This window comes from Watersipora subatra, chromosome 2 (assembly GCF_963576615.1).
Source record: "Watersipora subatra chromosome 2, tzWatSuba1.1, whole genome shotgun sequence".
In the NCBI taxonomy this organism is placed as follows: Eukaryota; Metazoa; Bryozoa; class Gymnolaemata; order Cheilostomatida; family Watersiporidae; genus Watersipora; species Watersipora subatra.
This window is the reverse complement of record NC_088709.1, coordinates 35,683,978-35,708,667: the sequence shown is the minus strand read 5'-3', so window position 1 is coordinate 35,708,667 and position 24,690 is coordinate 35,683,978. Positions and strand designations below refer to the sequence as shown.

Below are 24,690 nucleotides of genomic sequence, written 5' to 3'. Positions count from 1 at the left end.
ACGAGTCCGTGCATTGCGGTACCTACACCGACGAGTCCGTGCATTGCGGTGGCTACACCGACGAGTCCGTGCATTGCAGTGCCTACACCAACGAGTCCGTGCATTGCGGTACCTACACCGATGAGTCCGTGCATTGCGGTGGCTACACCGACGAGTCCGTGCATTGCGGTGGCTACACCGACGAGTCCGTGCATTGCAGTGCCTACACCAACGAGTCCGTGCATTGCGGTACCTACACCGACGAGTCTGTGCATTGCAGTACCTACACCGACGAGTCCGTGCATTGCGGTACCTACACCGACGAGTCCGCGCATTGCGGTGGCTACACCAACGAGCCCGTGCATTGCGGTACCTACACCAACGAGTCCGTGCATTGCGGTGCCTGCCCTGGTAGCATCATTGCAACCGTATGATTGCCTGTGTACTATTGGAGTAACAATGCTTCTCCAAGACTGTCCAAGAATGCTAATAGTGACCTCCACATCATTACTTCTCTCATTTCAAAGCTTTCCAGAGCAACACTGTTAACCTTTTCTTACACTTATGGAGTTTCAATCGCCTCTTGCTTCAAGAGAAGACAATTGATTTTCTAGTGGTGTTTTCTAAGAGTCCTTGGGAGTCTAGAATAACTTGGCAACCTACAACTCTTGTATAGTCTGCTCACCTCTATGGCTTCTTTTACGTATATAAAAAAGAGTTTGCTTTTGATTTCATTTGCACGGCATTCTAATTGATGACATTTGCAAGCATGCAATGCGAAAAAGGATGTCATTATTACATATTATTATATTCATGTATGAATCATATAGTATTATTTTCAAATGATAAATATATATGATTACATTATATAACACCATGATCAAATACGTATTGTATATTATAGCAATTAAATGAATATAATATACCGTTATGCATAGTGGTTCTTTTATCTGACAAGAAGAAGTTATATATTATTTTATATAAATTGATACAACGCATTACAACCAAACCTCATTTTTGAATGTAACGTTTTGAATAAAGTGGCATTTGAACCATAAATCTGAAAAGTTTTTGGTTCAGATGCCAAACAAAAATTTAAAAATAAAATGTTTAAAATTGAACTCCACAAATAGTTTAGAACAACTTACTAGTTATAGAGCACGATATCTGGCAGCCATATTTCTTTTGCAGGGACAGCGACTGTCGTGACTCCATTATACTCTGATTCATTCCACTGGAGTAGGTAGTCATGCCACCACTACAAAGTAGGAGTCTGGGAATGTAGGAGTTTATGATAATAAAGGAGTCTATGGGAATGTGAGAGTCTATGGTAATGTAGGAGTCTATATATGGGAATGTGAGAGTCTAGGGAATGTAAGATTCTATGGTAATGTAGGAGTGAGTCTATGGGAATGTAGGAGTCTATGGGAATTTCAACGTTCGTATGCAGCTGAAATGTTCCACAGCAATTGACAATAAAATAAAATTATATACATATATGTGAGCACATGAAAATCAGATGATTTGCATATATAGTTCCAAGTTCTGCAGAAATATTTCTTGATGGTGTGAAACCTCATATGTAAAGGTTAGGTTAGGTGCATGTGTACATTTATATACATGTATATACATGTATACATGCACATACATGTATAAAAATGCTCATGTATATACATGTATACATGTATATAGGTATACATGTATATACATGCACATACATGTATATACATGTATGTGCATGTATATACATACATGTATATACAAGTATATACATGTATACATGCACTCCACTCCCATGTATGTGCCGATAGTGACTACGGACCGAAAAGTCAGCTGCCACTCTGTAGTATTCATACAGCGGGTGATGACTTGTTTCTTGGGTCCCGGCTGGTTCAGGCTACTGGCTACGGGAGGTCCATCGAGAAATCCCTTGATTAGTCCCATGGGACAATAGTTCCGCGTTTTGATGCGACAGTGTATTGCCATCTCTGTCCGGGCAGAAACCACTACCCCCCTTATCACCTGCACTTTGCTCTGAAGCAATCGCCCATGCCGGTCCGTGCAGACTAGCTGTCTGCCATTCACTCGAACCACCGGTTGCTCAAACTCGAAAGCGCATTGATGAGCCACGAAGAACGGCATTTCGAGGATAGCATCCTCGTTCAGTCGGCTCACTACAAAAACCTCCTCCGTCTTCACGTCCCTCAAGCGGATAGTTACACGGATTATTCCGTAGAAGGGAAGCCCTGTTCCGTCAGCCAATAGTCCGTGGCTGTCACTCTCCTTGAGCCGGTCCCGCACGGTTCCTGGCAATCGATCAAATACCTGCTTATTGATCAGATTGTTGGTGCATCCAGTGTCCAGTAGGAACTAGATGGGCCGCTCCTCCACTTCTCCTGGGAGGAAATAGCTGGTGGAGTGCAGTTGGCTGAGGGGTTGCGCCCTGGTGGTATCCTCCAGAACATCCTACGCGAGGCCTGGAAGACTTCCTTTGTGTGGTGGAGCGAAGTCGGTCCCTCGGGCCGTCCCACGTCTGGAGTAATTCTGCTGCTCCCCTGATTGCCACCCCCAAGGTGGAGAAGGGGTCGGCCTTGCCGCTTTCAAGGCAGGCTTCCGACTGTTCAGTCCAGTGGGGATGGTTCTCAGTGTCTGGGTGGAGGAGATTTGGGGGTCACCCTGCTGCGCTTTGGGTTACATCCCTGTCGTTTGCATGGAGGGGCGTAGGTCGTGTCCGGGACAGGTGGGCTGTCCAGACTAGTCTCACCCAAGGATTGGTAATGGTTCCGTGTCACCACAGGCCCTTCCTGTGCACGAACTTCCCATGGTCTAGTCCTTGCTGGTTGAGACCAGCCGTCAGCCGCCGCCAAGTCCCGCAAAGTCCTATTGTATTTCCGTGTTTGCTTGGCCTTGACACAGCCAGTAGTCGGAGCTACTGCTGTGGCCGTCCTTCATTTCTCGAAACCGGTTTGGTGTGGCGAGGGCAATTTTTCTGTACGTGTCTCGGTTGGCCACATCCCCAGCAAAGAGTAGCTGGCTGGCTCCTCCTTTCGGTTTGAGTGCAAATCTGCTCTTGGAGCCGCTCTACCTTGTCCGCAAGAGTTTGGACCAGCTGGACTAGTTGTCCTATAACATTGGTCTCGGCCGAGTTCACCTGGTCAGAGGCTCCTCCCTCCCGGGCTCGCACTGAAGATTTGGTGGGTCTACGCTAGTCTCTTTGAATTTGGAGGTAGTCATTCCCAGCCCGTACAGCGTCCGCCAATGTGGGCGTAGGTACGGCCAACAGATGTCTCTGCAGGGCAGGGTCCCTCAGCGAGCTGCAGAAAGTCTCCATAGCCATGCTATCTCGGTGGCGAAGAAACCCAGCTCTCTCTGGGTTTCTTCCTGTTGCCAGGAAGTTCTTCTAGTAGGAGCGGTGTCGCCGTTTTTCAGGCAGCCCAGTTCATCCAGAGTCCAGTGATCCAGATGCGAGTCCTGTGGTGGAGTTCTTGGGATCGTTACCAATCCCACCGCTGCCACACGTGTAAAGGTTTTGTGCGACCTTCACTTTCCTCCACTAGTACAAGACTCGTGCATGAGTACAATACATATATTTCTGCTTAGTTCATCAAGGTGTACAAGAAATGAATCAAGTGACAAGCGATGAACAGGCCCAGAACAGCTCTGCTCCACTAGACAAATGTTCGGGCTTATATAGATGCTAAATTCCGCCCCTGTTCTGCTTGGTTAGACCCAGCACGGCTCGGCCCGACTCGGTCCAGCTCGGCTCGGTCTTCAGTCGGTACGGCTCTGGCTTGGCTACTCTTGACTCGGCTGTACATCAGCTTGGCTACATGGAAGAGGACGCCATCCACCACACCATACTTAAAGATAACACATGTTAACTTTTACAGTGGCTGTGCATTCCATACATCAATGCTGAGCACACCTGCTTCTCTAATTTTGAAGTAACACCCCACAGATGAGACTGGTTTCTCTACCCTTGAAGGGACACCACCACTGATTAGACTGGTTTCTCTACCCTTGAAGTGACACCCTCCCCTGATTAGTCTGATTTATTTACACTTGAAGTGACATCTATACTGGTTAGACTGGTGTATGTACCCTTGAAGTGACATCTATACTGGTTAGACTGGTGTATGTACCCTTGAAATAACATGTATACTGGTTAGACTGGATTACGTACCCTTGAAGTGACATCTATACTGGTTAGACTGGTTTATGTACCCTTGAAGTGACATCTATACTGGTTAGACTGGTTTATGTACCCTTGAAGTGACATCTATATTGGTTAGACTGGTTTATGTACCCTTGAAGTGACAGCTATACTGGTTAGACTGGTGTATGTATTCTTGAAGTGACATCTATACTGGTTAGACTGGTGTATGTACCCTTGAAGTGACATGTATACTGGGTAGACTGGTTTATGTACCTTTGAAGTGACATCTATACTGGCTAGACTGGTTTATGTACCCTTGAAGTGACATGTATACTGGTTAGACTGGTTTATGTACCTTTGAAGTGACATCTATCCTGGTTAGACCTGTTTCTCTAACCTTGTGTTGACACAAAGTTTTCTATGACTTATCATTACGAGCTTGTTATGAGAAAAAAGAAAGTGCAAAACTTAGTGAATTATCTAAATAATTGGAAGTAGACATCAAGAAAAAAAATAACTAGATGAAACATGTATTGATGGTAAGAGCCAGATAATAACACTTACATAACTGGAGCATGTAGTGATAATGAGAACCAGATAATAACACTGACATAACTGGAGCATGTACTGATAGTGAGAAACAGATAATAACACTTACATAACTGGACCATGTACTGATAGTGAGAACCAGATAATAACACTTACATAACTGGACCGTGTACTGATAGTAAGAACCAGATAATAACACTTACATAACCTGACCATGTACTGATAGTGAGAACCAGATAATAACACTTACATAACTGGACCATGTACTGATTGTGAGAACCAGGTAATAACACTTACATAACGGGACCATGTACTGATAGTGAGAACCTGGTTCTTCTCATCCAACTTCATAATCTGTATGAGGGCGAGTCCAAAACTGATGGTGATTGGTTCAGATGTGTTCCTCACGGGCCGGCCTATTACACCAGCCTGCCTGTAGGTAGCTATTAGATCTTTTATTAGTCTTTTCTCAGCTGATAGGGCTAATGTACCTGCAGGCAAAAAGCACCTAGTCACCACCTATGTATAGAGAATTTATGTGCCTATGCCTACATTAGCCTAGTTTGGTCTTGTCGAGCAGCACAAGGCCATCTGTATCTTTTTCAGTGGTAACACGCAGTCATAAGCTTTTGATGTCTGAATATATGCATTGTATAAAAAGGCATAACATGTAGATGGACTAGCAAGCAGTCTAAGAATATCCTACGAGTAACCAAATGGACTAGCAAGCAGTCTAAGAATATCCTACGAGTAACCAAATGGACTAGCAAGCAGTCTAAGAATATCCTACGAGTAACCAAATGGACTAGCAAGCAGTCTAAGAATATCCTACGAGTAACCAAATGGACTAGCAAGCAGTCTAAGAATATCCTACGAGTAACCAAATGGACTAGCAAGCAGTCTAAGAATATCCTACGAGTAACCAAATGGACTAGCAAGCAGTCTAAGAATATCCTACGAGTAACCAAATTTCATAAAAGCTAGTTGATGTTCATTTTAAAACCCACATAGGCTCAAGAGATGAGAAACTACCAGATGTGCTTGTTAAGCCATGGCGGTTGGTTGTGAAGAGTTAGCTAGCCTTTTCTCATGTTATTCACACTAGTACACAGAGCTTTAAAATGCAGTAAGAGATCAACAGATGTGCCACAAAAGCACAGGTAATAAGTATGTACTGCCATAAGAGATCAACAGGTGTGCCACTTAAGCACAGGTAATAAGTATGTACTATGTACTGCCGTAAAAGATCAACAGGTGGGCCACTAAAGCACAGGTAATAAGTATGTACTGCTGTAAGAGATCAACAGGTGTGCCACGAAAGCACAGGTAATAAGTATGTACTGCCATAAGAGATCAACAGGTAGGCCACTAAAGCACAGGTAATAAGTATGTACTGCCATAAGACATCAACAGGTGGGCCACTAAAGCACAGGTAATAAGTATGTACTGTCGTAAGAAATCAACAGGTGTGCCACAAAAGCACAGAGAGTAGGTGTGTGCATAACTATTCTCAAATCATAGCAGGTGAATGATTATTGAAAGTAGTACCATGCCAGGTTGCTAAGCTGAATTTGGCGAGTTCGACGTCCGCATGATGTAATATTTTTTCCAATCAGCATAGGTGACTTCGGACGGATGAACAAACAAACTCGACACTTTTTATATTAAATATTTAGTAGTTTCCTTTTACTGTAACTAACTGAAATGAATAGCCATGTTAAAGAAATCTTCACAGAATAGCTCGCGTAAAAAATATACTTCTTAGAAGTATTGCGACGATTGTCAAAAACTAAGGAATATTCATATTGAATGCTTATTCTATCTTTTATAAAGAACAAAGTGCATGCGAACCTCCATTAAGCAGCTAATTTGTGGGTTTTAATATCATGTGCAAAGACTACACACTGGCAAAGCCATTTGTTAGTGAAATAATTTGAGTGATAAATTTAGATTTAGCTGCATGTAGTTGCCAGCAGCAGTAATCTATACTGCAATCATCGGTACTGCACCGTAGCCTACAGTCCGCTGTGCAATCAGCATACAGTATACTGCAATCATCGGTACTGCACCGTAGCCTACAGTCCGTAGCCTACAGTCCGCTGTGCAATCAGCATACAGTATACTGCAATCATCGGTACTGCACCGTAGCCTACAGTCCGTAGCCTACAGTCCGTAGCCTACAGTCCGTAGCCTACAGTCCGTAGCCTACAGTCCGTAGCCTACAGTCCGCTGTGCAATCAGCCTACAGTCTATTCAACTCTAAACAGGCAATTAACTCGCTACTGGGAGTTAGCAGTTTATGGCTATTTGCATAATTGCCAATCAGTATTCATACAAGCGTAGACTTGGCTATATTTGACCAGGACTCAGTTTCGCAGATATAAACTTATTTTCCTCTCTAGTACATCCTTCATACTCCGCATGACGATCAATAGACTGTGTCTATAATGCATAGAGCAAATATTATAATTAATAATGGTCGCCCGCCAAAGGCGCTGCTAGGCAAACTGCTTTTCTCGACTTGATTGTCAATATTTCTTACGCAACATGAAAAGCCCTTCGGTTTTTAAGATTGGCACGAATATTTAAACCCAACAAGATTTTTTACAGTTGAGATAGGAAAGCCTTGGAGCTGTAGATTTAGTTTAAAGGAGTAGCTGCAGTTCCCAGGCTTTACTTCCTCATTGATATTTCTGATAGAGAGAGCTGTTGTTACACAGGTTATGGTAGGTAAGGGGGGTGCCATGTTAGGTAAGGGGGTGCCATGTTCAGTAAGGGGGGTGCCATGTTTGGTAAGGGGGTGCCATGTTTGCTAAGGGGGGTGCCATGTTAGGTAAGGGGGTGCCATGCTTAGTAAGGGGGGTGCCATGTTTGGTAAGGGGGTGCCATGTTTAGTAAAGGAGTGGTTTATTTCTGTAATGTGAATTTTATTGCAAGTCAACCTTCAAGGTGTTAATTATAATGCATTCAGCCATCAAATGGCTTCCTGTTTTTAGATGAGAATATTTTAAATGAGTATTTTAATTTTTTGTTTTTTCTAATTTGGAAAACTATTTGATTATTATTTTTCTTAATTTATGTAAAACTGTATGATGCTACATGTGGGATGTTAATACCATTACCCACTATATCACCTAATTCATTGTTTGCCACTAATGCAGGCACCTATCCGTTCAACACCTATTCCCAGGACATTCCCCTTACGAAACATGGCACTCCCTTACGAAACATGGCACTCCCTTACAAAACATGGCACTCCCTTACAAAGCATGGCACTCCCTTACGAAGCATGGCACTTCCTTACCAAACATGGTACCCCCCCCCCTAGCACACATGTCACCCCCTTACCAAAATGGCACTCCCTTACCAAACATGGCATTCACCTTACCAAATATGGCACCCCCCTTACCACACATGGCACCCACCTTACCAAACATGGCACCCCCTTACCAAACATGGTACCCCCCTTACCACACATGTCACCCCCTTACCAAAATGGCACTCTCTTACCAAACATGGCATTCACCTTACCAAACATGACATTCCCCTTACTACATATGGCACCCGCTTACCAAACATTGCACCCCCCTTACCACACATGGAACTCCTTTACTAATCATGGCACCCCCTTACCAAGCATGGCATCTCCCTTACCAAAAATGGTACCGCCCTTACCAAACATGGCACCCCCTTACCAAACATGGCACCCCCCTTACCTAACATGTTGGTCACCTGTGTATCAAAAGATTCACCATGTCTTACTCTGTTGTGTTGTAGGTGCCAAATATGTGGAAATGTGATTATAAGCTCTTAAAAGCTAAAAAACGAACAGTTAATCGCAGCCACACGAGACCGCCGTAGTTTGGATTCTCTTTCCAAAACGGCTCAAGTGTGATCTAATTGTGAGAGATGGTTTTTGTTTACACTTTCATGCAACCTTATTCGTCGAAAAATTTTCACAAATATACTTCACGCATTCAATAAAACCATGTCTATTGTTCTTACGCGTCTGTTTTTCGTCATTGTAATGCTGTCACTTTTAGCAGTGATATCTTATAACTTACCGTAAAAATTCATTTAATTTTTTAACCGTAGCTCGAAGGAGTACATATCATTGTCTGATAATCATGGCGAGCCTGTTGGTCACCTGTGATAATCGAAAAGTGCTGAAAAAATTATTTGCGAAGTATTGGGTCACATGATCAGATCACGACTTGCCGATTAGACCAGGCCGAAACAAAACTGTAAAGTAGCGAGCATCTATATTTGATACGGGGTCTTTGGTAAAACCCGAAGTGTTTGTCATAAACTAGTGCTACGATAAGTCTTATATTGAGCTTTTTATTGGCCTTTCAATTCACGTGAGAACATACGTGACAAGACAATAACCAAATTTCATGGCTACGTCATCAAAATAAAGAGATTTCAATCTACGGCGGCTTTTCGTTTTTGAGCTTTTAAGAGCTTGTAATCACATTTCCACATATTTGGCATTTACAACACAACAGAGTAGGACATGGTGAATCTTTTGATACCAAATAACTGTAATGTGAATTTTATTGCAAGCTAACCTTTAATTTTTCACTGATTTGAAAGATCTATTCATCCTAGTTCTAGTTTAAATTAATATTACACTTGGTAAATAATTACACTTGGTAAGTACAATCACGTCTAGAGTCATGTATAAGCCAGAACATGGCATTTTTATTTTCCCAACACAAAGTACAATTGCAGATTTGATAAAGGTTTCAGAGTTTCTGGAATAAATAGGCATTGAAATATGCATAAACACATCAAAACTGGGACAAACTCGTTGTGACATTATGGATACCAGTTTGCAAAATGCAGCAAATGTTGCGCGCTGTTAACAAGGGCAACATGGTTGATGTAGCTTGGCAAGTGTGTCTGTTGGCATGATAGGATTAGGGTTAAATGTAATCAATGATAACCATGTTAGCATTGCTTAGGACAGCATTGCTCAGGAGGTGCTCAACTAAAAAGTGCATTTCAATGGAAACATTCAAAATATAAATATACATGAACTCCTATCATTTTTACTTGAGCTGCAATGCTTTGAGTTAGATTTCTCAAAACAATGCTGGTCATATACATGTATTTACAGATGGTATGCATATCTTTACCTTTTTGATTCCCAGTAACATGCACACTGGACATTGAATTACTTGATAGAAACATAGGAAGAATGTCTCTAGCGCATGTTTGGTGCCCTAGACATAGGAAGAATGTCTCTAGCCTATGTTTGGTGCCCTAGACATAGGAAGAATGTCTCTAGCCTATGTTTGGTGCCCTAGACATAGGAAGAATGTCTCTAGCGCATGTTTGGTGCCCTAGACATAGGAAGAATGTCTCTAGCGCATGTTTGGTGCCCTAGACATAAGAAGAATGTCTCTAGCGCATGTTTGGTGCCCTAAAGCTACAGAGATTTGAAAGTCTATATATTTAAGTGTTTGTATAACAGCCATAACCAATAAACAGTCTTAATGGCTTACTCAATTAGTCGGTCTATCAGAGATTTTTCGTTAGCCTATAGCGATGTGTTTGAGAACTCGAGCTCGGGTGTATACATGTAATGAAAGCCTACCTAGTTTTGAAACACAGTAACATTTAAAGTTCAATTTTAAGCTTTGCTTTGACTCACTCAGACTCATTCAGACTTACTTAGACTCACTCAGACTCATTCAGACTCACTCAGACTCATTCAGACTCACTCAGACTCATTCAGACTTACTTAGACTCACTCAGACTCATTCAGACTCACTCAGACTCATTCAGACTCACTCAGACTCATTCAGACTCATTCAGACTTACTTAGACTCACTCAGAGTCATTCAGACTCACTCAGACTCATTCAGACTCACTCAGACTCATTCAGACTCATTCAGACTCATTCAGACTCATTCAGACTCACTCAGAGTCACCCAGAGTCACTCAGACTTACTCAGACTCACTCAGACTCATTCAGACTCATTCAGACTCAGAGTCACTCAGAGTCACACAGAGTCACTCAGAGTCACTCAGACTCACTCAGACTCACTCAGACTCACTCAGACTTATTCAGACTCACTCAGACTCACTGAGAGTCACTCAGAGTCACTCATATTTATTCAGACTCACTGAGAGTCACTCAGAGTCACTCAGACTTACTCAGAATCGCTCAGACTCATTCAGACTCACTCAGACTCACTCAGACTCATTCAGACTTACTCAGACTCATTTAGACTCACTCAGACTCTTTCATGTTACAACTGGCAGCTAAATGCAGAGTTAAATCAACAAATGTAAATACTTGTGATTGTGCTTTTTTTCACTATACAGTCAAACATTCACCTATTGAGAGATATTTAGACATATTTAGACAAAATTAGATATAATTAGATATATTCAGATATATTTAAATATATGACATGAAATTTGAGCCAATAATTGTCTTAACATATGATGCAGTTTTCAAGATAGAACATTTAAAGTCTTTTTGAAAATTATGGTTTTTTAAGTAAAAGTGGAAAGCCACTAAAATGTAAAAAAGATACATGATAAAATAAAGAATATGAAAATGAGGTTGTTATATAGTATCTCTTGTGTAACTTGAAGTAAGTTACGCTACTTACTTGTATCACTCACTGGGCTCACCCAACTTACTTATTGGTGAGCCCAGTGTTCTGTAGACCTGTGTCTAAACTAAAGTAACAGCAGAAATGACTTTATAAAGGCATATAAAGTGACTGATTATCACTTTATATGACTTTATAAAGTCATATAAAGTGACTAATTAGGTATCAATTTATATGCCTTTATAAAGTCATATAAAGTGACTGATTATCACTTCATTAGTTTTGTTTATACATATGTTTTAGATGTTTACATACGACTTTTATGTAGTTTTATATAATGTATTCGTTTTAATGGGACTCAAACAAAATTTTATATCATTTTTGGAGCTATGGGATGAATTATACCTAATGCCAAGTATTTTAATATCTTACTACTAGCCTCACTTAAGAGCTGTGTTCTCATGTAAAGAGGTATTTGTTCCTGGCTTCATGTAAAGGACTCAGTATCCAAATGTCTTTGATTGTATATGAAACCAACAAAAATCTTTTTTAGCCAACTTGCTCTCAGAAAAGTACGCTGTAACTAGATTGCTAAGATAAGCTCTGCGATGTATAATGTACAATGTACGATGTACAGCGTATGATGTACAGTGTATGATGTACAGTGTATGCTGTACAGTGTGCAATGTACAGTGTACAATGTAGCTGTCAGACGTACTGCTCAAGCAGCAGAGTTTATACAGAGTTTACAGGGGGATGTATAGTCGGTGTGTTGGCGGTACAAAAATATTAGCCTAACATTCACAAAGTCAACATACCTCGTTTACTTCAAAAGAAAGATAATTGAATATCTGTTAACTTTTGTGAAACTAAAAAAGATTTAATAAGTACTCAAATATTCTATCAATGAGTGATAATTACATGCATCAGCATTTCTATTTCATGCTTGAACAAAAGCGTTTGAAGAAAGGAGAGTCGGTAATTCAAAATGTAAACTATCGTGTGTTTTTCTATGGCAAACAAATACTATTAATTTGTGCTTTAATTAGCTTTTCCCGAGATCAAATGAGCTTTCCAATCATAGACAAACGAGTAGCGCTAAAACACATTATGGCTCAGGAAAAAGTAGCTTTGTCAATGATGATGTACGTGTATCCAGTGAAGCAAATTTAAAACTAACCTGGGTCTAGAAGCATCGAGTTTTTAGAGCACAATTCAACTATGGTGAAAGTAAATTGAAATACGGAGAATAAATTTCCGCTAGCCTCATTTGACGTAAGCGTCTCAGCGATGTTCTAATAGTGTATCCATTCAAATGTTCAACTTTCTACCAAAGCTGGACTCTCACAACCACTTGTCTGGTTTTAAAAGATGCCAACCTTAACCGCTATTATGGTTACCAACTGCAATATGGTTGCTAACCGCTATTATGGTTGCTAACCACTATTATGGTTACTAACCGCTATTATGGTTACTAACCGCTAATATGGTTACTAACTGTTAATATGGTTACTAACCGATATTATGGTTGTTAGCCACTAACAGTTCTTAATCTGAAAAATTCTTTGTTGAATATTATTTACACTTCAAGAGTATTTACAGGTGCCATAAGGTGTACCATAAGATCTACCGTAAGGTGTACCATAAGGTGTACCTTACGATGTATCAAAAGGTGTACCATAAAGTATACCAAAAGGTGTACTGTAAGGTGCGCCATAAGGTGCTTCATAAGATGTGAATGTTCTGAATGTAAAGCAACTCATTGAGGCAAAATGAACGAATGAAATAATGAGACAGAGAAGTCAACATTTTCTATTATAAGGTATCGATCCGGGACAAAACTCTCGCGTTGTGAGAGTGCAGCAAATCACATCTAAGTCAAATCGAGTGAGAAAAGATGAAAGAAAGACTTGACACTCAATCGGCTACCTTTGTGTAAAAAACAAAGGCGAAGAGATAATCATTAAAGGCCGCTAGTGTAGGACACCGCCATAAATGACAGGCACAGCAAGTGTGACCACCACAGCAAATGCGACAGCTATCCATCTATCAAACCAGGCCACTGGTAGCATTAGTCCTAAATGGTTTTCAAATTATTGTGCTCTTCAGAATATGAGAAGCCCAGAAATTGATTATGGTTTTCAAAAATTTTCAGAAAAAATGCATGTTTTTATATTAGGCCTGAAGCCATGGCAGTAGCTAATCAACTTTCTCCAAAAAAGCATACTTGTATAATATTATTGCATACTTCAAAACTGTGCATTCAGCATTTGGTAGAAAGAATGATTGTTGTAGTTTCGCTTGGTTGGTATTTAACATGATACAACGCCAAGTATGAAGTATTAAGAAGCAAAATGGCTCAATCATCAACAGAGTTTAAAAATGGCCCTCAAAGGCAAATCTAACACTATGAAACCAAATTTAATAAAAAAAATTCAACTATATCATTTTCCATTGACACTAATCACAATAAATATCATCGCTAATTATATTTAAAAAGTATAAAAGAAAATAAACTGTGAAGTAGTTCAATGAGGTGAATATAAAATGGTCATATATTCAGACTTCAGACCTTATTTTCCACCCATCCAATGCTATGTACTCATAGAACACCCATCCAATGCTATGTACTCATAGAACACAGTGGCTATAATGGCTACCTACTATACTTGAAACATAAAAACTTTAGCCCTACTCAAGATAAAAAATCAAGAAACATGTACAACCGTGGACAGAGTGTAACGGCGTTACCGACCCGTAAGAACGATCCAGAGCAAGTTCCAGAGCAAGTTGCAAAAGAGCGCCATATTCCCAGCGGCGAGCCACAACTAATTCTCACGTCTTGCTCATTGCGAGCAGTTGGCAACGGCCAAACAATATTTGCCGTAACCAATATTCAGCAGTCATACGAGCTCCATGATACTCTTGTAAGTTTCAATTCTCCTCTGATCACCTGCTTAGCCAGGCTGCACACACGATTATTGAATTACTACCTGAGCATTGTTTGCTTTCACACAGCTTCAGCAGCAAATTAGTGTTTGAGTGGGAAACATGCCAAGTTGTTGACAATTCAAAAGCTTATCAAATGTATTCTCCTTCAATGGGAATTCAATTGTGATTTGAAGCAGAAGAATATCTAACAAGATTGTCTATTCACTTCAACGTTATTCACTTTATTCACTAGTGCCCTCTAAACCCCCCTCTCAACTCTGCTCTAAACCCCGCTCTGAATCCCCCTCTAAACCCCCCTCTGAACCCCCCTCTGAACCCCGCTCTAAACCCCCCTCTAAACCCCCCTCTAAACCCCCTCTGAACCTCCCTCTAAACCCCCTCTAAACCCCGCTCTAAACCCCCTCTAAACCCCCTTCTAAACCCCCTCTAAACCCCCCTCTAAACCCCCTCTAAACCCCGCTCTAAACCCTCTCTAAACCCCCCTCTAAACCCCCTCTAAATCCCCCTTTAAACCCCGCTCTAAACCCCCCTCTAAACCCCCCTCTAAACCCCCCTCTCAACTCTGCTCTGAACCCCCCTCTAAACCCTGCTCTAAACCCCCTCTAAACCCCCCTCTAAACCCCCCTCTCAACTCTGCTCTAAACCCTGCTCTGAACCCCCCTCTAAACCCCCCTCTAAACCTCTCTCTAAACTCCCCTCTAAACCCCGCTCTAAACCCCCCTCTAAACCCCCCTCTAAACCCCCCCCTCTAAACCCCCCTCTAAACCCCCTCCTTAAACCCCCCTCTAAAACCCCTCCTAAACCCCGCTCTAAACCCCCCTCTAAACCCCCCTCTCAACTCTGCTCTAAACCCCGCTCTGAACCCCCTCTAAACCCCCCTCTAAACCTCCCTCTAAACCTCCCTCTAAACTCCGCTCTAAATCCCCCTCTAAACCTCCCTCTAAACCCCCTCTAAACCCCCTCTAAACCCCCTCTAAACCCCCCTCTAAACAAGCTCTATCGCTCAACTAGATCTATGATTAACGAGCAGATAAAAATAAAAAATGCTTTTTGTCCGTTAGTCTGAGCAAAAAAATTAACATTTTTTATATTTAAAAAATATAGATATTTAAAAATGACTCTTCTTTAAAAATGTCTTCAGTTAGCATTTGTATGTTCATTCACTGTGTTTCAGTCTGGGAAGGAAACCAATTTTAAAGTAATATTTGCTCGTAGTTCAATGTTTAAAAGGTGGTATATTCTGACAAGAAAAGCGCAATTGTAGATATGCTCTGAATAATTCACTGACAGCACACATCCCACTCACACTGCTTCATTTAAATTCTTGGATCGTCTTTTGACAGCCAATCCGTAATGCCTAGTTGATCAATCGCAGTTGTTGCAGCCACCATCAATAAAGAAAGCAGCAAATATAAAACTTTTATTTTTGATATTGTCTTATTGGCTGTTAATTTCACGATATAAGTGCATTAATGCTGAGGTCACAGATCGCTGAGGTCACAGATCGCTGAGGTCACAGATCGAAAAGGCTGTTTCAATCTTGATGATGTTACCATTAATGAACAGAAATTGACTGGCTAAGGACAAAATGCTAGGTTTCTAGAAATATAGCTAGTAACATAATTGTTACGCCAGATTATTAACGCAGAGGAGGGTTTGTTAACACAGAACAAGATTTGTTAACCCAGAGGAGGATTTGTTAACGCAGAGGAAGATGTTATAAAGAACAAATATTTTGTATGGAAACGGAGCCATATGAGTATGGCTATCTATTCATAGATCTTGGGCTATAGTATTTATGCTAGAGGCAACTTGATAAAGGTCTGATGGAGTACAGACCAGATGCATGACTTTATTAAAGAGCTTCAAATACCATAAAACCTCTATTTAAATGCCATTTCCATTTGATCACTATGGGAGAAGGATTGAAAAATAAAGCCCCACCCTCTAATTGAGCACCACTTCCATTTGACCACTACTTTGATTTTTATGAACCCATAATATCAACTGATTAGTAGAAAAGTGTTCACAAAATCACATTAATATTAAATCGTTTACATGAATAACAATTAATTCTCTCGATGTCCAATTCTAAAGCTTCTCTTTTTTTGCTAAAACTTTAAAAGCAACACCATAGAAATCTTTAATAACTGTCTCAGGCTAATAGTAGCTCCTTGTTTAACGCGGTCTTAATACTTGAAGTATACATAACGATTTGCACTTACAATGGTATATGAACCACTAGTTTTAGGCTAAAAGTTTTGCTCTGTTAAATAAATTGTTTGAACACTAATATGGACTAGTTCAGTAGTACAGAAAAAGAGTTAAGGTCAGAAGACATTGTGGAAGGTATTGAACAACCAGAAGATGTTCGTTCCATCGAAAGCAACAATCAAAAGGCAACTGGCTGAGCAAATGATGCAAATATTTTTGTTTTAAAAACCTTAATTTTTGTTTCTGCCTGTATTATAAGTATGGTTCTTTTATGTCACTTGTTCATAATTATATATTTGTAACATTTGATAGATTATCATTATATAACTTATAAATTTGCAGATTTATAGCACATTATTTGATAGCATCATTGCGGTAATCTGATCTTACAATAAATTCTTCTATTGCACGTAAAAAGCCAGTTTTGGCTGCAAACTGTAGCAAATATATTAATGAGTGCAATAGGCTTTTATGCAACATTAGTAAATATAAATATAAAATAAAAATATGCCTTCAAATTTAAAATGAAATAAAAATTGAAAGTTCTATAGCGAATTGCAAAGCAGGGTAATTGCAAGCAATAGATTAACTGGTAGATTAGATATTAGATATTAACTGGGTTAATACTTCTCGATTTCCCGATGTATATCTATTAAAAAATCTTTGACAAGTTAGAGTTATGTTAGCAGATTTATTGCATCCAAAAGATTTATTGCATCCAAAAGATTTATTGCATCCAAAATCTCCAATGAAAAAGAGGGCAAAATATAAGAGGCTTTCGCGTCGCCCATAAAAGGGCTAAATTTATTTTTCCAAAACTCTGACAAGCCATTTGAAAAATACACCGCTAGCCTCTATTTTGAACGCCCCCTCTATGTGACCACCATTATTATATATAATAAGAAGAAGGGTTGAAAAATAGAGCGCCGTGGCGTTCAAATAGAGGTCTTTGCTGTATCCTAAGTCGCAGGCATAGCGACATTTTTAGAAGTATCCAAGATATTGGATTTCCCACGGACATGGAAGTCACCTTGTGTAACTTTTGTGTCCACCTTTTCCATTTTTGAACTTTCTCTAGCCGCTGATATTCATCCATCTTAAACAATGCGAGACACTCTTGTCAACTTGCCAAGAAATTGTATTCACGCTAAAGCAAAGTCAACAGAACATGGCAACAGAACATTCTGGAAGCCACCTTGTCAGCTCATTAAACAAACTAACTGTCTATCAAGTTAGAGAGCAAAAATTCAATAAATTAATTAGATTTACGGTTGTAAATCGTCTAAGGAATTCACGCTAGGTGTCTAAGCGCTGAACCTCTCAATGGTAAAATACCTGAAGGGTGAAGAAGTCTTTGGATTTGTTCAGCTTTACAATGCCTGTTTACATGCTTTGAAGATCAGCTCTTCACATGCTCATTCAATGCGTAAAACCAAGCACAATTGACACACTTGACAGTTGGAAGGAAGCATTCCTTATGACATTTATGTTTAAAATTTGGGTTCTAGAAATATCTTTGTACAAATGGAAAAGTTATAATCTTTTATGACCCTACATGCTACAAGTGATGTCTGGTTTTGTTGAAAACTGTAAATTGTACTTTCAACTGCAACCAACAGTAAAAAAATTATACCTTTAACTGCAGCCAAAAGTACCAAAAATTGCTAAAGAAAAATTGTTTATTTAAAGCAAAAGCCATCATTACTAGACTTTCGAATATGAATTACTTGATAAAAGAGAGGAGGCATAGTCGATTGGGTATCAAAATAGAAACATCGAGAGCTGGAAGAAATAGTAACAACATAAGATGAGAAAACCTCTATGTGTCTCATAGGTTTGGTCAAATATAGAAACTGTGAACATGGAGGAATGCTAGTGAGATACCCAGAAAATAACCATAAGCCTATGTAACACATGTCGGTGTCTATGTAACACATGTCGGTGTCTATGTAACACATGTCGGTGTCTATGTAACACATGTCGGTGTCTATGTAACACATGTCGGTGTCTATGTAAGTTCAAAAAAGTTTGTGTCTAATTTAGTTGTATTCACAGCACAACTTTTTTACCAAACCAGTCGTAAATTTTATGTTCTCTATAAAAATAAAAGATTATTAGAAATAACATTTAAAGGCAGATTAAAGCATTAGAAAATATATAATTGAAAATTCTTCCCTTGAATGACATTTTCCCTAAGAAATCAGTTAATGGATGGAATGAAACGAAGGCAAGGAAGGAGCGAATGCATGTTTGCTAGGTAAATGTTTCTTTTAAAATTTCTTTATTCCTCTGGTGTGTGTAAAAGAGGGACCAATACACAATGCGTGCACGACTATTTGCATTTAGTATTGGGATCTTCTTGGGACAATATGCTGTTGAAGCTGGTTTGAACAACATTTATATCTGCACCTAGTTTGTTCTCAACGAAAATATGTTGCTCTTTCATAGTCTAGAAAAGTCTAGTCTTTAAAAAACCCCGATGCTAGTTTAATGAGACAAGGAAGTGCTAAGCAGCTATATAATCTAGAAAACAAGTTCAGTGTTCGAACTTACCTGGGTCTGGTACGGCAGCAGTCACAAAAGTGACCATAAGCATAAAAAGAAAACAGGCAATGCCCGGAGGTCCCATACCGGATGAAGAATGGTACCAACTATTTCGCATCATCCATCTACCCTTTCATCAAAAGAATCCTCCAATTATGTTTCAGGAAATCCCAAATAAAAGCTTTTACACAAAAACATCAAATTTTTTGTGAGTGATCAATCGAGCCGAGCTGCCTGACGGCGTCTCCGATGAAGAATGAGAGGGTGCTAGAGCCTGCGACCTCACGACTAGACAAATGCTGTCAGTAAACGTCATTGATTTTTCTGTGGAGTGTAAATGCATGAAATGAATGAGGCAGTTGAGGGAGATCACTATACCACTATTCCTATATATTCCTATAAGCCATTATATAATCCTGCTTGTAATGTTACATGAACTATTTGTGGTAGCCTGACCCATTTCTGCTATTAACGCAAGCGCTAAAACCTCTGCAGTGTAAATGCTTCATTATTTTAGGTGGCGATGAACTGATGCAAACGGTACTAGTACCGTCGATACTAGTACCATCGATACTAGTACCATCGATACTAGTACCATCGGTACTAGTACCATCGATACTAGTACCATCGATTTAGGCACATTTACAAGCATGCACCTAGTGACAGCCTTCAAAACTTTAGAGGTAAACGAGCTGTCTGGTCGATTTATTTGTCAAACTTACAGTGAGAGACGTTTAGAAGCAGCAAAACCTTCTTTTAGTCATGTCAACACTTATGCATGTTAACACATGCGCTGCCTCATTAAGTGACAATGAACAGCAGACGCTGCTGTTAGTCAAAGATTTGCTTCCATTCTACTAAAAATGATAAATGTGAAAAAGAACAACTGTTGCACTACAAGCAACTATAGCTTCTTGTCATTTTGAAGTACAGTTTAGTAAGACAGTGTATAGCTGTATCTGTAGCTCTACAGCTAGCATTTAAACCATGCAATTGTGCCATCGGATGATAGAAACACCAAAAAATATCTGCAAGATATTGAGAGTTTTTATGTAAAACCTTTCACATAAAATGTAATAAAATATTTTTAATGTAATATAAGGGTTTAAAAGCGCCTTAAATTACTGTTAAAGTTGATACAGTGGGATAACCTACATGTATGTGCACTGTTTTACTGTTCTTTTATCAGCAATGTAAAGACACACAGTTATCACATATTGTGCCAGTACGTAAAAGGGAGATGGCATACTTTCACCCTGTTCATGCTTGTTATATTACTATTAGGCAGCAGGTGCTCACGTACGTTGGTATGTTTAAAATTCTATAAAGAAATGTTAGTCACAAGCAGCCAGAAGATATCCGATAATGGCCAATGTTAGTCACAAGCAGCCAGAAGATATCCGATAATGGCCATAGTAAATTTATTATGAAAACGCATTATAAAGCTTAGTATTTTCTGTGTGACAAACGATTGGATGGAATAGGTATTTTTGCACGTTGTCCTTCTAATTAATGAATGTTTACCAAAAGCATATTTCGCTGATAGAGTATGCAGTGGTGATATATCGAACAAACCAGGTCATTGAAGTTTTTCAGCCTAAGAGCTATCGCACCTGGTTGGTTTTTGGATTAGGCAAAGTCTATTTCGATAGATAAATGTACAGGGTCTTTTTTGTAACATCATCTGGCTATAACTTATTAATCTATTTGGGTTACCAAGGTTTATCAGCAGTGATATGCGCAAACTACTGTCCGTCATCATTTGAAAATAAAGAACAATGTAAAACCAATCATGTGAGTGTAAAAGTAGCCAGAATACCGACTCTCATATTATAAACTACGGAGTGTACCCCTGTATGTTTGTGTTTCTCTTTGAAGCCTGCTAGTAAATATACAAGAGTGAACTACGGAGTGTACCCCTGTATGTTTGTGTTTCTTTTTGAAGCCCGCTAGTAAATATACAAGAGTGAACTACGGAGTGTACCCCTGTATGTTTGTGTTTATCTTTGAAGCCCGCTAGTAAATATACAAGAGTGAACTACGGAGTGTACCCCTGTATGTTTGTGTTTATCTTTGAAGCCCGCTAGTAAATATACAAGAGTGAACTACGGAGTGTACCCCTGTATGTTTGTGTTTATCTTTGAAGCCTGCTAGTAAATATACAAGAGTGAACTACGGAGTGTACCCCTGTATGTTTGTGTTTCTCTTTGAAGCCCGCTAGTAAATATACAAGAGTGAACTACGGAGTGTACCCCTGTATGTTTGTGTTTCTTTTTGAAGCCCGCTAGTAAATATACAAGAGTGAACTACAGAGTGTACCCCTGTATGTTTGTGTTTCTTTTTGAAGCCCGCTAGTAAATATACAAGAGTGAACTACGGAGTGTACCCCTGTATGTTTGTGTTTATCTTTGAAGCCTGCTAGCAAATATACAAGAGTGAACTACGGAGTGTACCCCTGTATGTTTGTGTTTCTCTTTGAAGCCTGCTAGTAAATATACAAGAGTGAACTACAGAGTGTACCCCTGTATGTTTGTGTTTCTTTTTCATCTCTCTATATTTGAGTAACTTGCTTGCACTTTTAACACGAGAAACACATATACTTGAGTGGAGCAGATGAGGAAGCAAAAAGTAGCTATTCTACAAAAATATTTCACAATGTTTTTCCGGATTGTTCTATATAGTTATGAGGGTTTTTATTTCAGTGTTCAATTGCCAACCTTTTTAGCTTATTCAAATTAAGATCAAAAACCAGTTAGAAGTTTTAGCGTGCTCAGCCAAACAAATAATGAACAGATGGTAAACTAAATGTAACTTACCAAAAGATTTAACAATGAGTCATGCCTCACGGTTCCATCCAATCACCACCATCCAGCAAACATGCAATATTACAACGATATTAGACATCACGATACAAATTTTCAAAAATCAAGAAAGTGTAAATGAGGTTGCATTTACCAGAGATACTGTAGTCTTCTCATTCAACCCTGAAAACTTCAGCAAGTGGAGAAGTAACTAAGTGCCATTCACATGTTGCATTAAAATTTTTGTCTGTGACCCGGAGACAATAGATTAGGATCTATAAGGGTTGGAAGGCTTGCCAAAACTTCTTTACAGCAAAGTTTTGGGCTGCCATTTGAACACAAGTGAGTTATGGAGAGAACCCTGCATGCCACATAGTTATGCCACCGTCATATGGAATTCATGTCTTTACAAAACTTTGGAGAACATTTTCAAATATTCCTAAAACCTAGAAAATGACTAGCCATGTTCTTTTTAATCAGCAGGTCTATGTGACAGAAGACCATATGGAGACAGTGCAGGCTTCTGCTGATATCTGTGCCAGGGCCTTCTGGTGTTCCGGACTAAGGCATCGTCTGAACCAGGCCTAAGTGTTTGTTTGAAACCGTTGCTATGCTTGTCTCTCATTTGCAAGCTATGGGGCTGATAACTCTTTTTGGTGTTTAAAACAATTTTGACATGATTGCGAGGCCTAGATGAGGAGCAGAAATGTTGAAAAGAAGCATGGCATCGAGGCAGTGTATTTGCACTTAACCAATAGAGTCAGGCTACTTCTATCTGGTAGCAGCTAGCTCTTTCAAATCATCACATATTGCAAGAAATAATCTCATAAGCATTCATTGCATTTGGTTTTATTCATTCTACAGCAATACAACCATAGAATGAATGTTTAACTTGTTCTACAGTTGTATTGCTGTACAATATTTAACCATAGAATGAATGTTTAACTTGTTCTACAGTTGTATTGCTGTACAATATTTAACCATAGAATGAATGTTTAACTTGTTCTACAGTTGTATTGCTGTACAATATTTAACAATAGAATGAATGTTTAACTTGTTCTACAGTTGTATTGCTGTACAATATTTAACTTGTTCTACAGTTGTATTGCTGTACAATATTTAACCATAGAATGAATATTTAACTTGTTCTACAGTTGTATTGCTGTACAATATTTAACTTGTTCTACAGTTGTATTGCTGTACAATATTTAACTTGTTCTACAGTTGTATTGCTGTACAATATTTAACTTGTTCTACAGTTGTATTGCTGTACAATATTTAACTTGTTCTACAGTTGTATTGCTGTACAATATTTAACCATAGAATGAATGTTTAACTTGTTCTACAGTTGTATTGCTGTACAATATTTAACCATAGAATGAATATTTAACTTGTTCTACAGTTGTATTGCTGTACAATATTTAACTTGTTCTACAGTTGTATTGCTGTACAATATTTAACTTGTTCTACAGTTGTATTGCTGTACAATATTTAACTTGTTCTACAGTTGTATTGCTGTACAATATTTAACCATAGAATGAATGTTTAACTTGTTCTACAGTTGTATTGCTGTACAATATTTAACCATAGAATGAATATTTAACTTGTTCTACAGTTGTATTGCTGTACAATATTTAACTTGTTCTACAGTTGTATTGCTGTACAATATTTAACCATAGAATGAATGTTTAACTTGTTCTACAGTTGTATTGCTGTACAATATTTAACCATAGAATGAATGTTTAACTTGTTCTACAGTTGTATTGCTGTACAATATTTAACCATAGAATGAATGTTTAACTTGTTCTACAGTTGTATTGCTGTACAATATTTAACCATAGAATGAATGTTTAACTTGTTCTACAGTTGTATTGCTGTACAATATTTAACCATAGAATGAATGTTTAACTTGTTCTACAGTTGTATTGCTGTACAATATTTAACAATTCATTTTGCAATACTGAATAGAAGTCTTATAAAAGCAATGTTTTAAAGATAGTTTTTATGTTTACACAAATGCTAAAAACAACTAGCTGAAAGTGTATTACTTCATTTGAAAAGAAAACGATAATTATTGTAATTACCTTTAAGTTCATCTAAGCTGTGTGTAGGGTGAACGAATGCTCCGGTAAAGTGTTTGGATAAGATGAACAGGAAAACCAATTCAAGGTGCATTGTGGGTAGGACTTACATTTCTACATGCCACCTAAAGCGAGAATCAAGTTTCATATTTGTAAGCAATGTCAACATTAATCTTCAATTTTTGAATGTTTTTCATAGCGACATAATTTTGCTACTCTATAATTTTGCTACTCTATAATTTTGCTACTCTATAATTTTGCTACTCTATAATTTTGCTACTCTATAATTTTGCTACTCTATAATTTTGCTACTCTATAATTTTGCTACTCTATAATTTTGCTACTCTATAATTTTGCTACTCTATAATTTTGCTACTCTATAATTTTGCTACTCTATAATTTTGCTACTCTATAATTTTGCTACTCTATAATTTTGCTACTCTATAATTTTGCTACTCTATAATTTTGCTACTCTATAATTTTGCTACTCTATAATTTTGCTACTCTATAATTTTGCTACTCTATAATTTTGCTACTCTATAATTTTGCTACTCTATAATTTTGCTACTCTATAATTTTGCTACTCTATAATTTATACTCTATAATTTTCTCACCAGAATCTGTTTTATGAATAACCTCACAAAAATTTAGAGAACAGGCAATAGTTATAGGCGTGCTGACGTAGCTCTGAGTCATGCTCTGAGTCATGCTCTGAGCATTTCAGTTTTGTTTGATGCTTTTACAATTGTAATTTAAAAACTGGGTACTTGCAACTAACAGCACATTTAGTCAAAATACTAAGACTAACGCTTAGAATAATCTTGGTATTTTGGGCTCTTTGG

General features: G+C 38.7%; 1 protein-coding gene across 3 annotated transcripts in view; it reads right to left on the bottom strand.

Annotated features, from left to right (window-relative positions):
* The window catches only part of LOC137386733 (neuronal acetylcholine receptor subunit alpha-10-like), a 49,376-nt gene extending 25,401 nt beyond the window's left edge, over positions 1 to 23,975 (bottom strand). The window contains exons 1-3 of one of the 3 annotated variants that reach the window (XM_068072855.1): positions 23,852 to 23,975; positions 4,982 to 5,166; positions 1,128 to 1,237 (exon numbers count right to left, since the gene is read on the bottom strand). In XM_068072855.1, coding sequence (XP_067928956.1) covers positions 1,128 to 1,237; positions 4,982 to 5,166; positions 23,852 to 23,942 — 386 coding nt within the window. In that variant the 5' untranslated portion in view covers positions 23,943 to 23,975. Of the gene's footprint in view, positions 1 to 1,127; positions 1,238 to 4,981; positions 5,176 to 14,011; positions 14,132 to 18,975; positions 19,110 to 23,851 lie in introns of those variants that run through there. The other 2 variants (XM_068072854.1, XM_068072856.1) reach the window with 2 other exon arrangements.
* Positions 23,976 to 24,690: the final 715 nt, after the last annotated feature.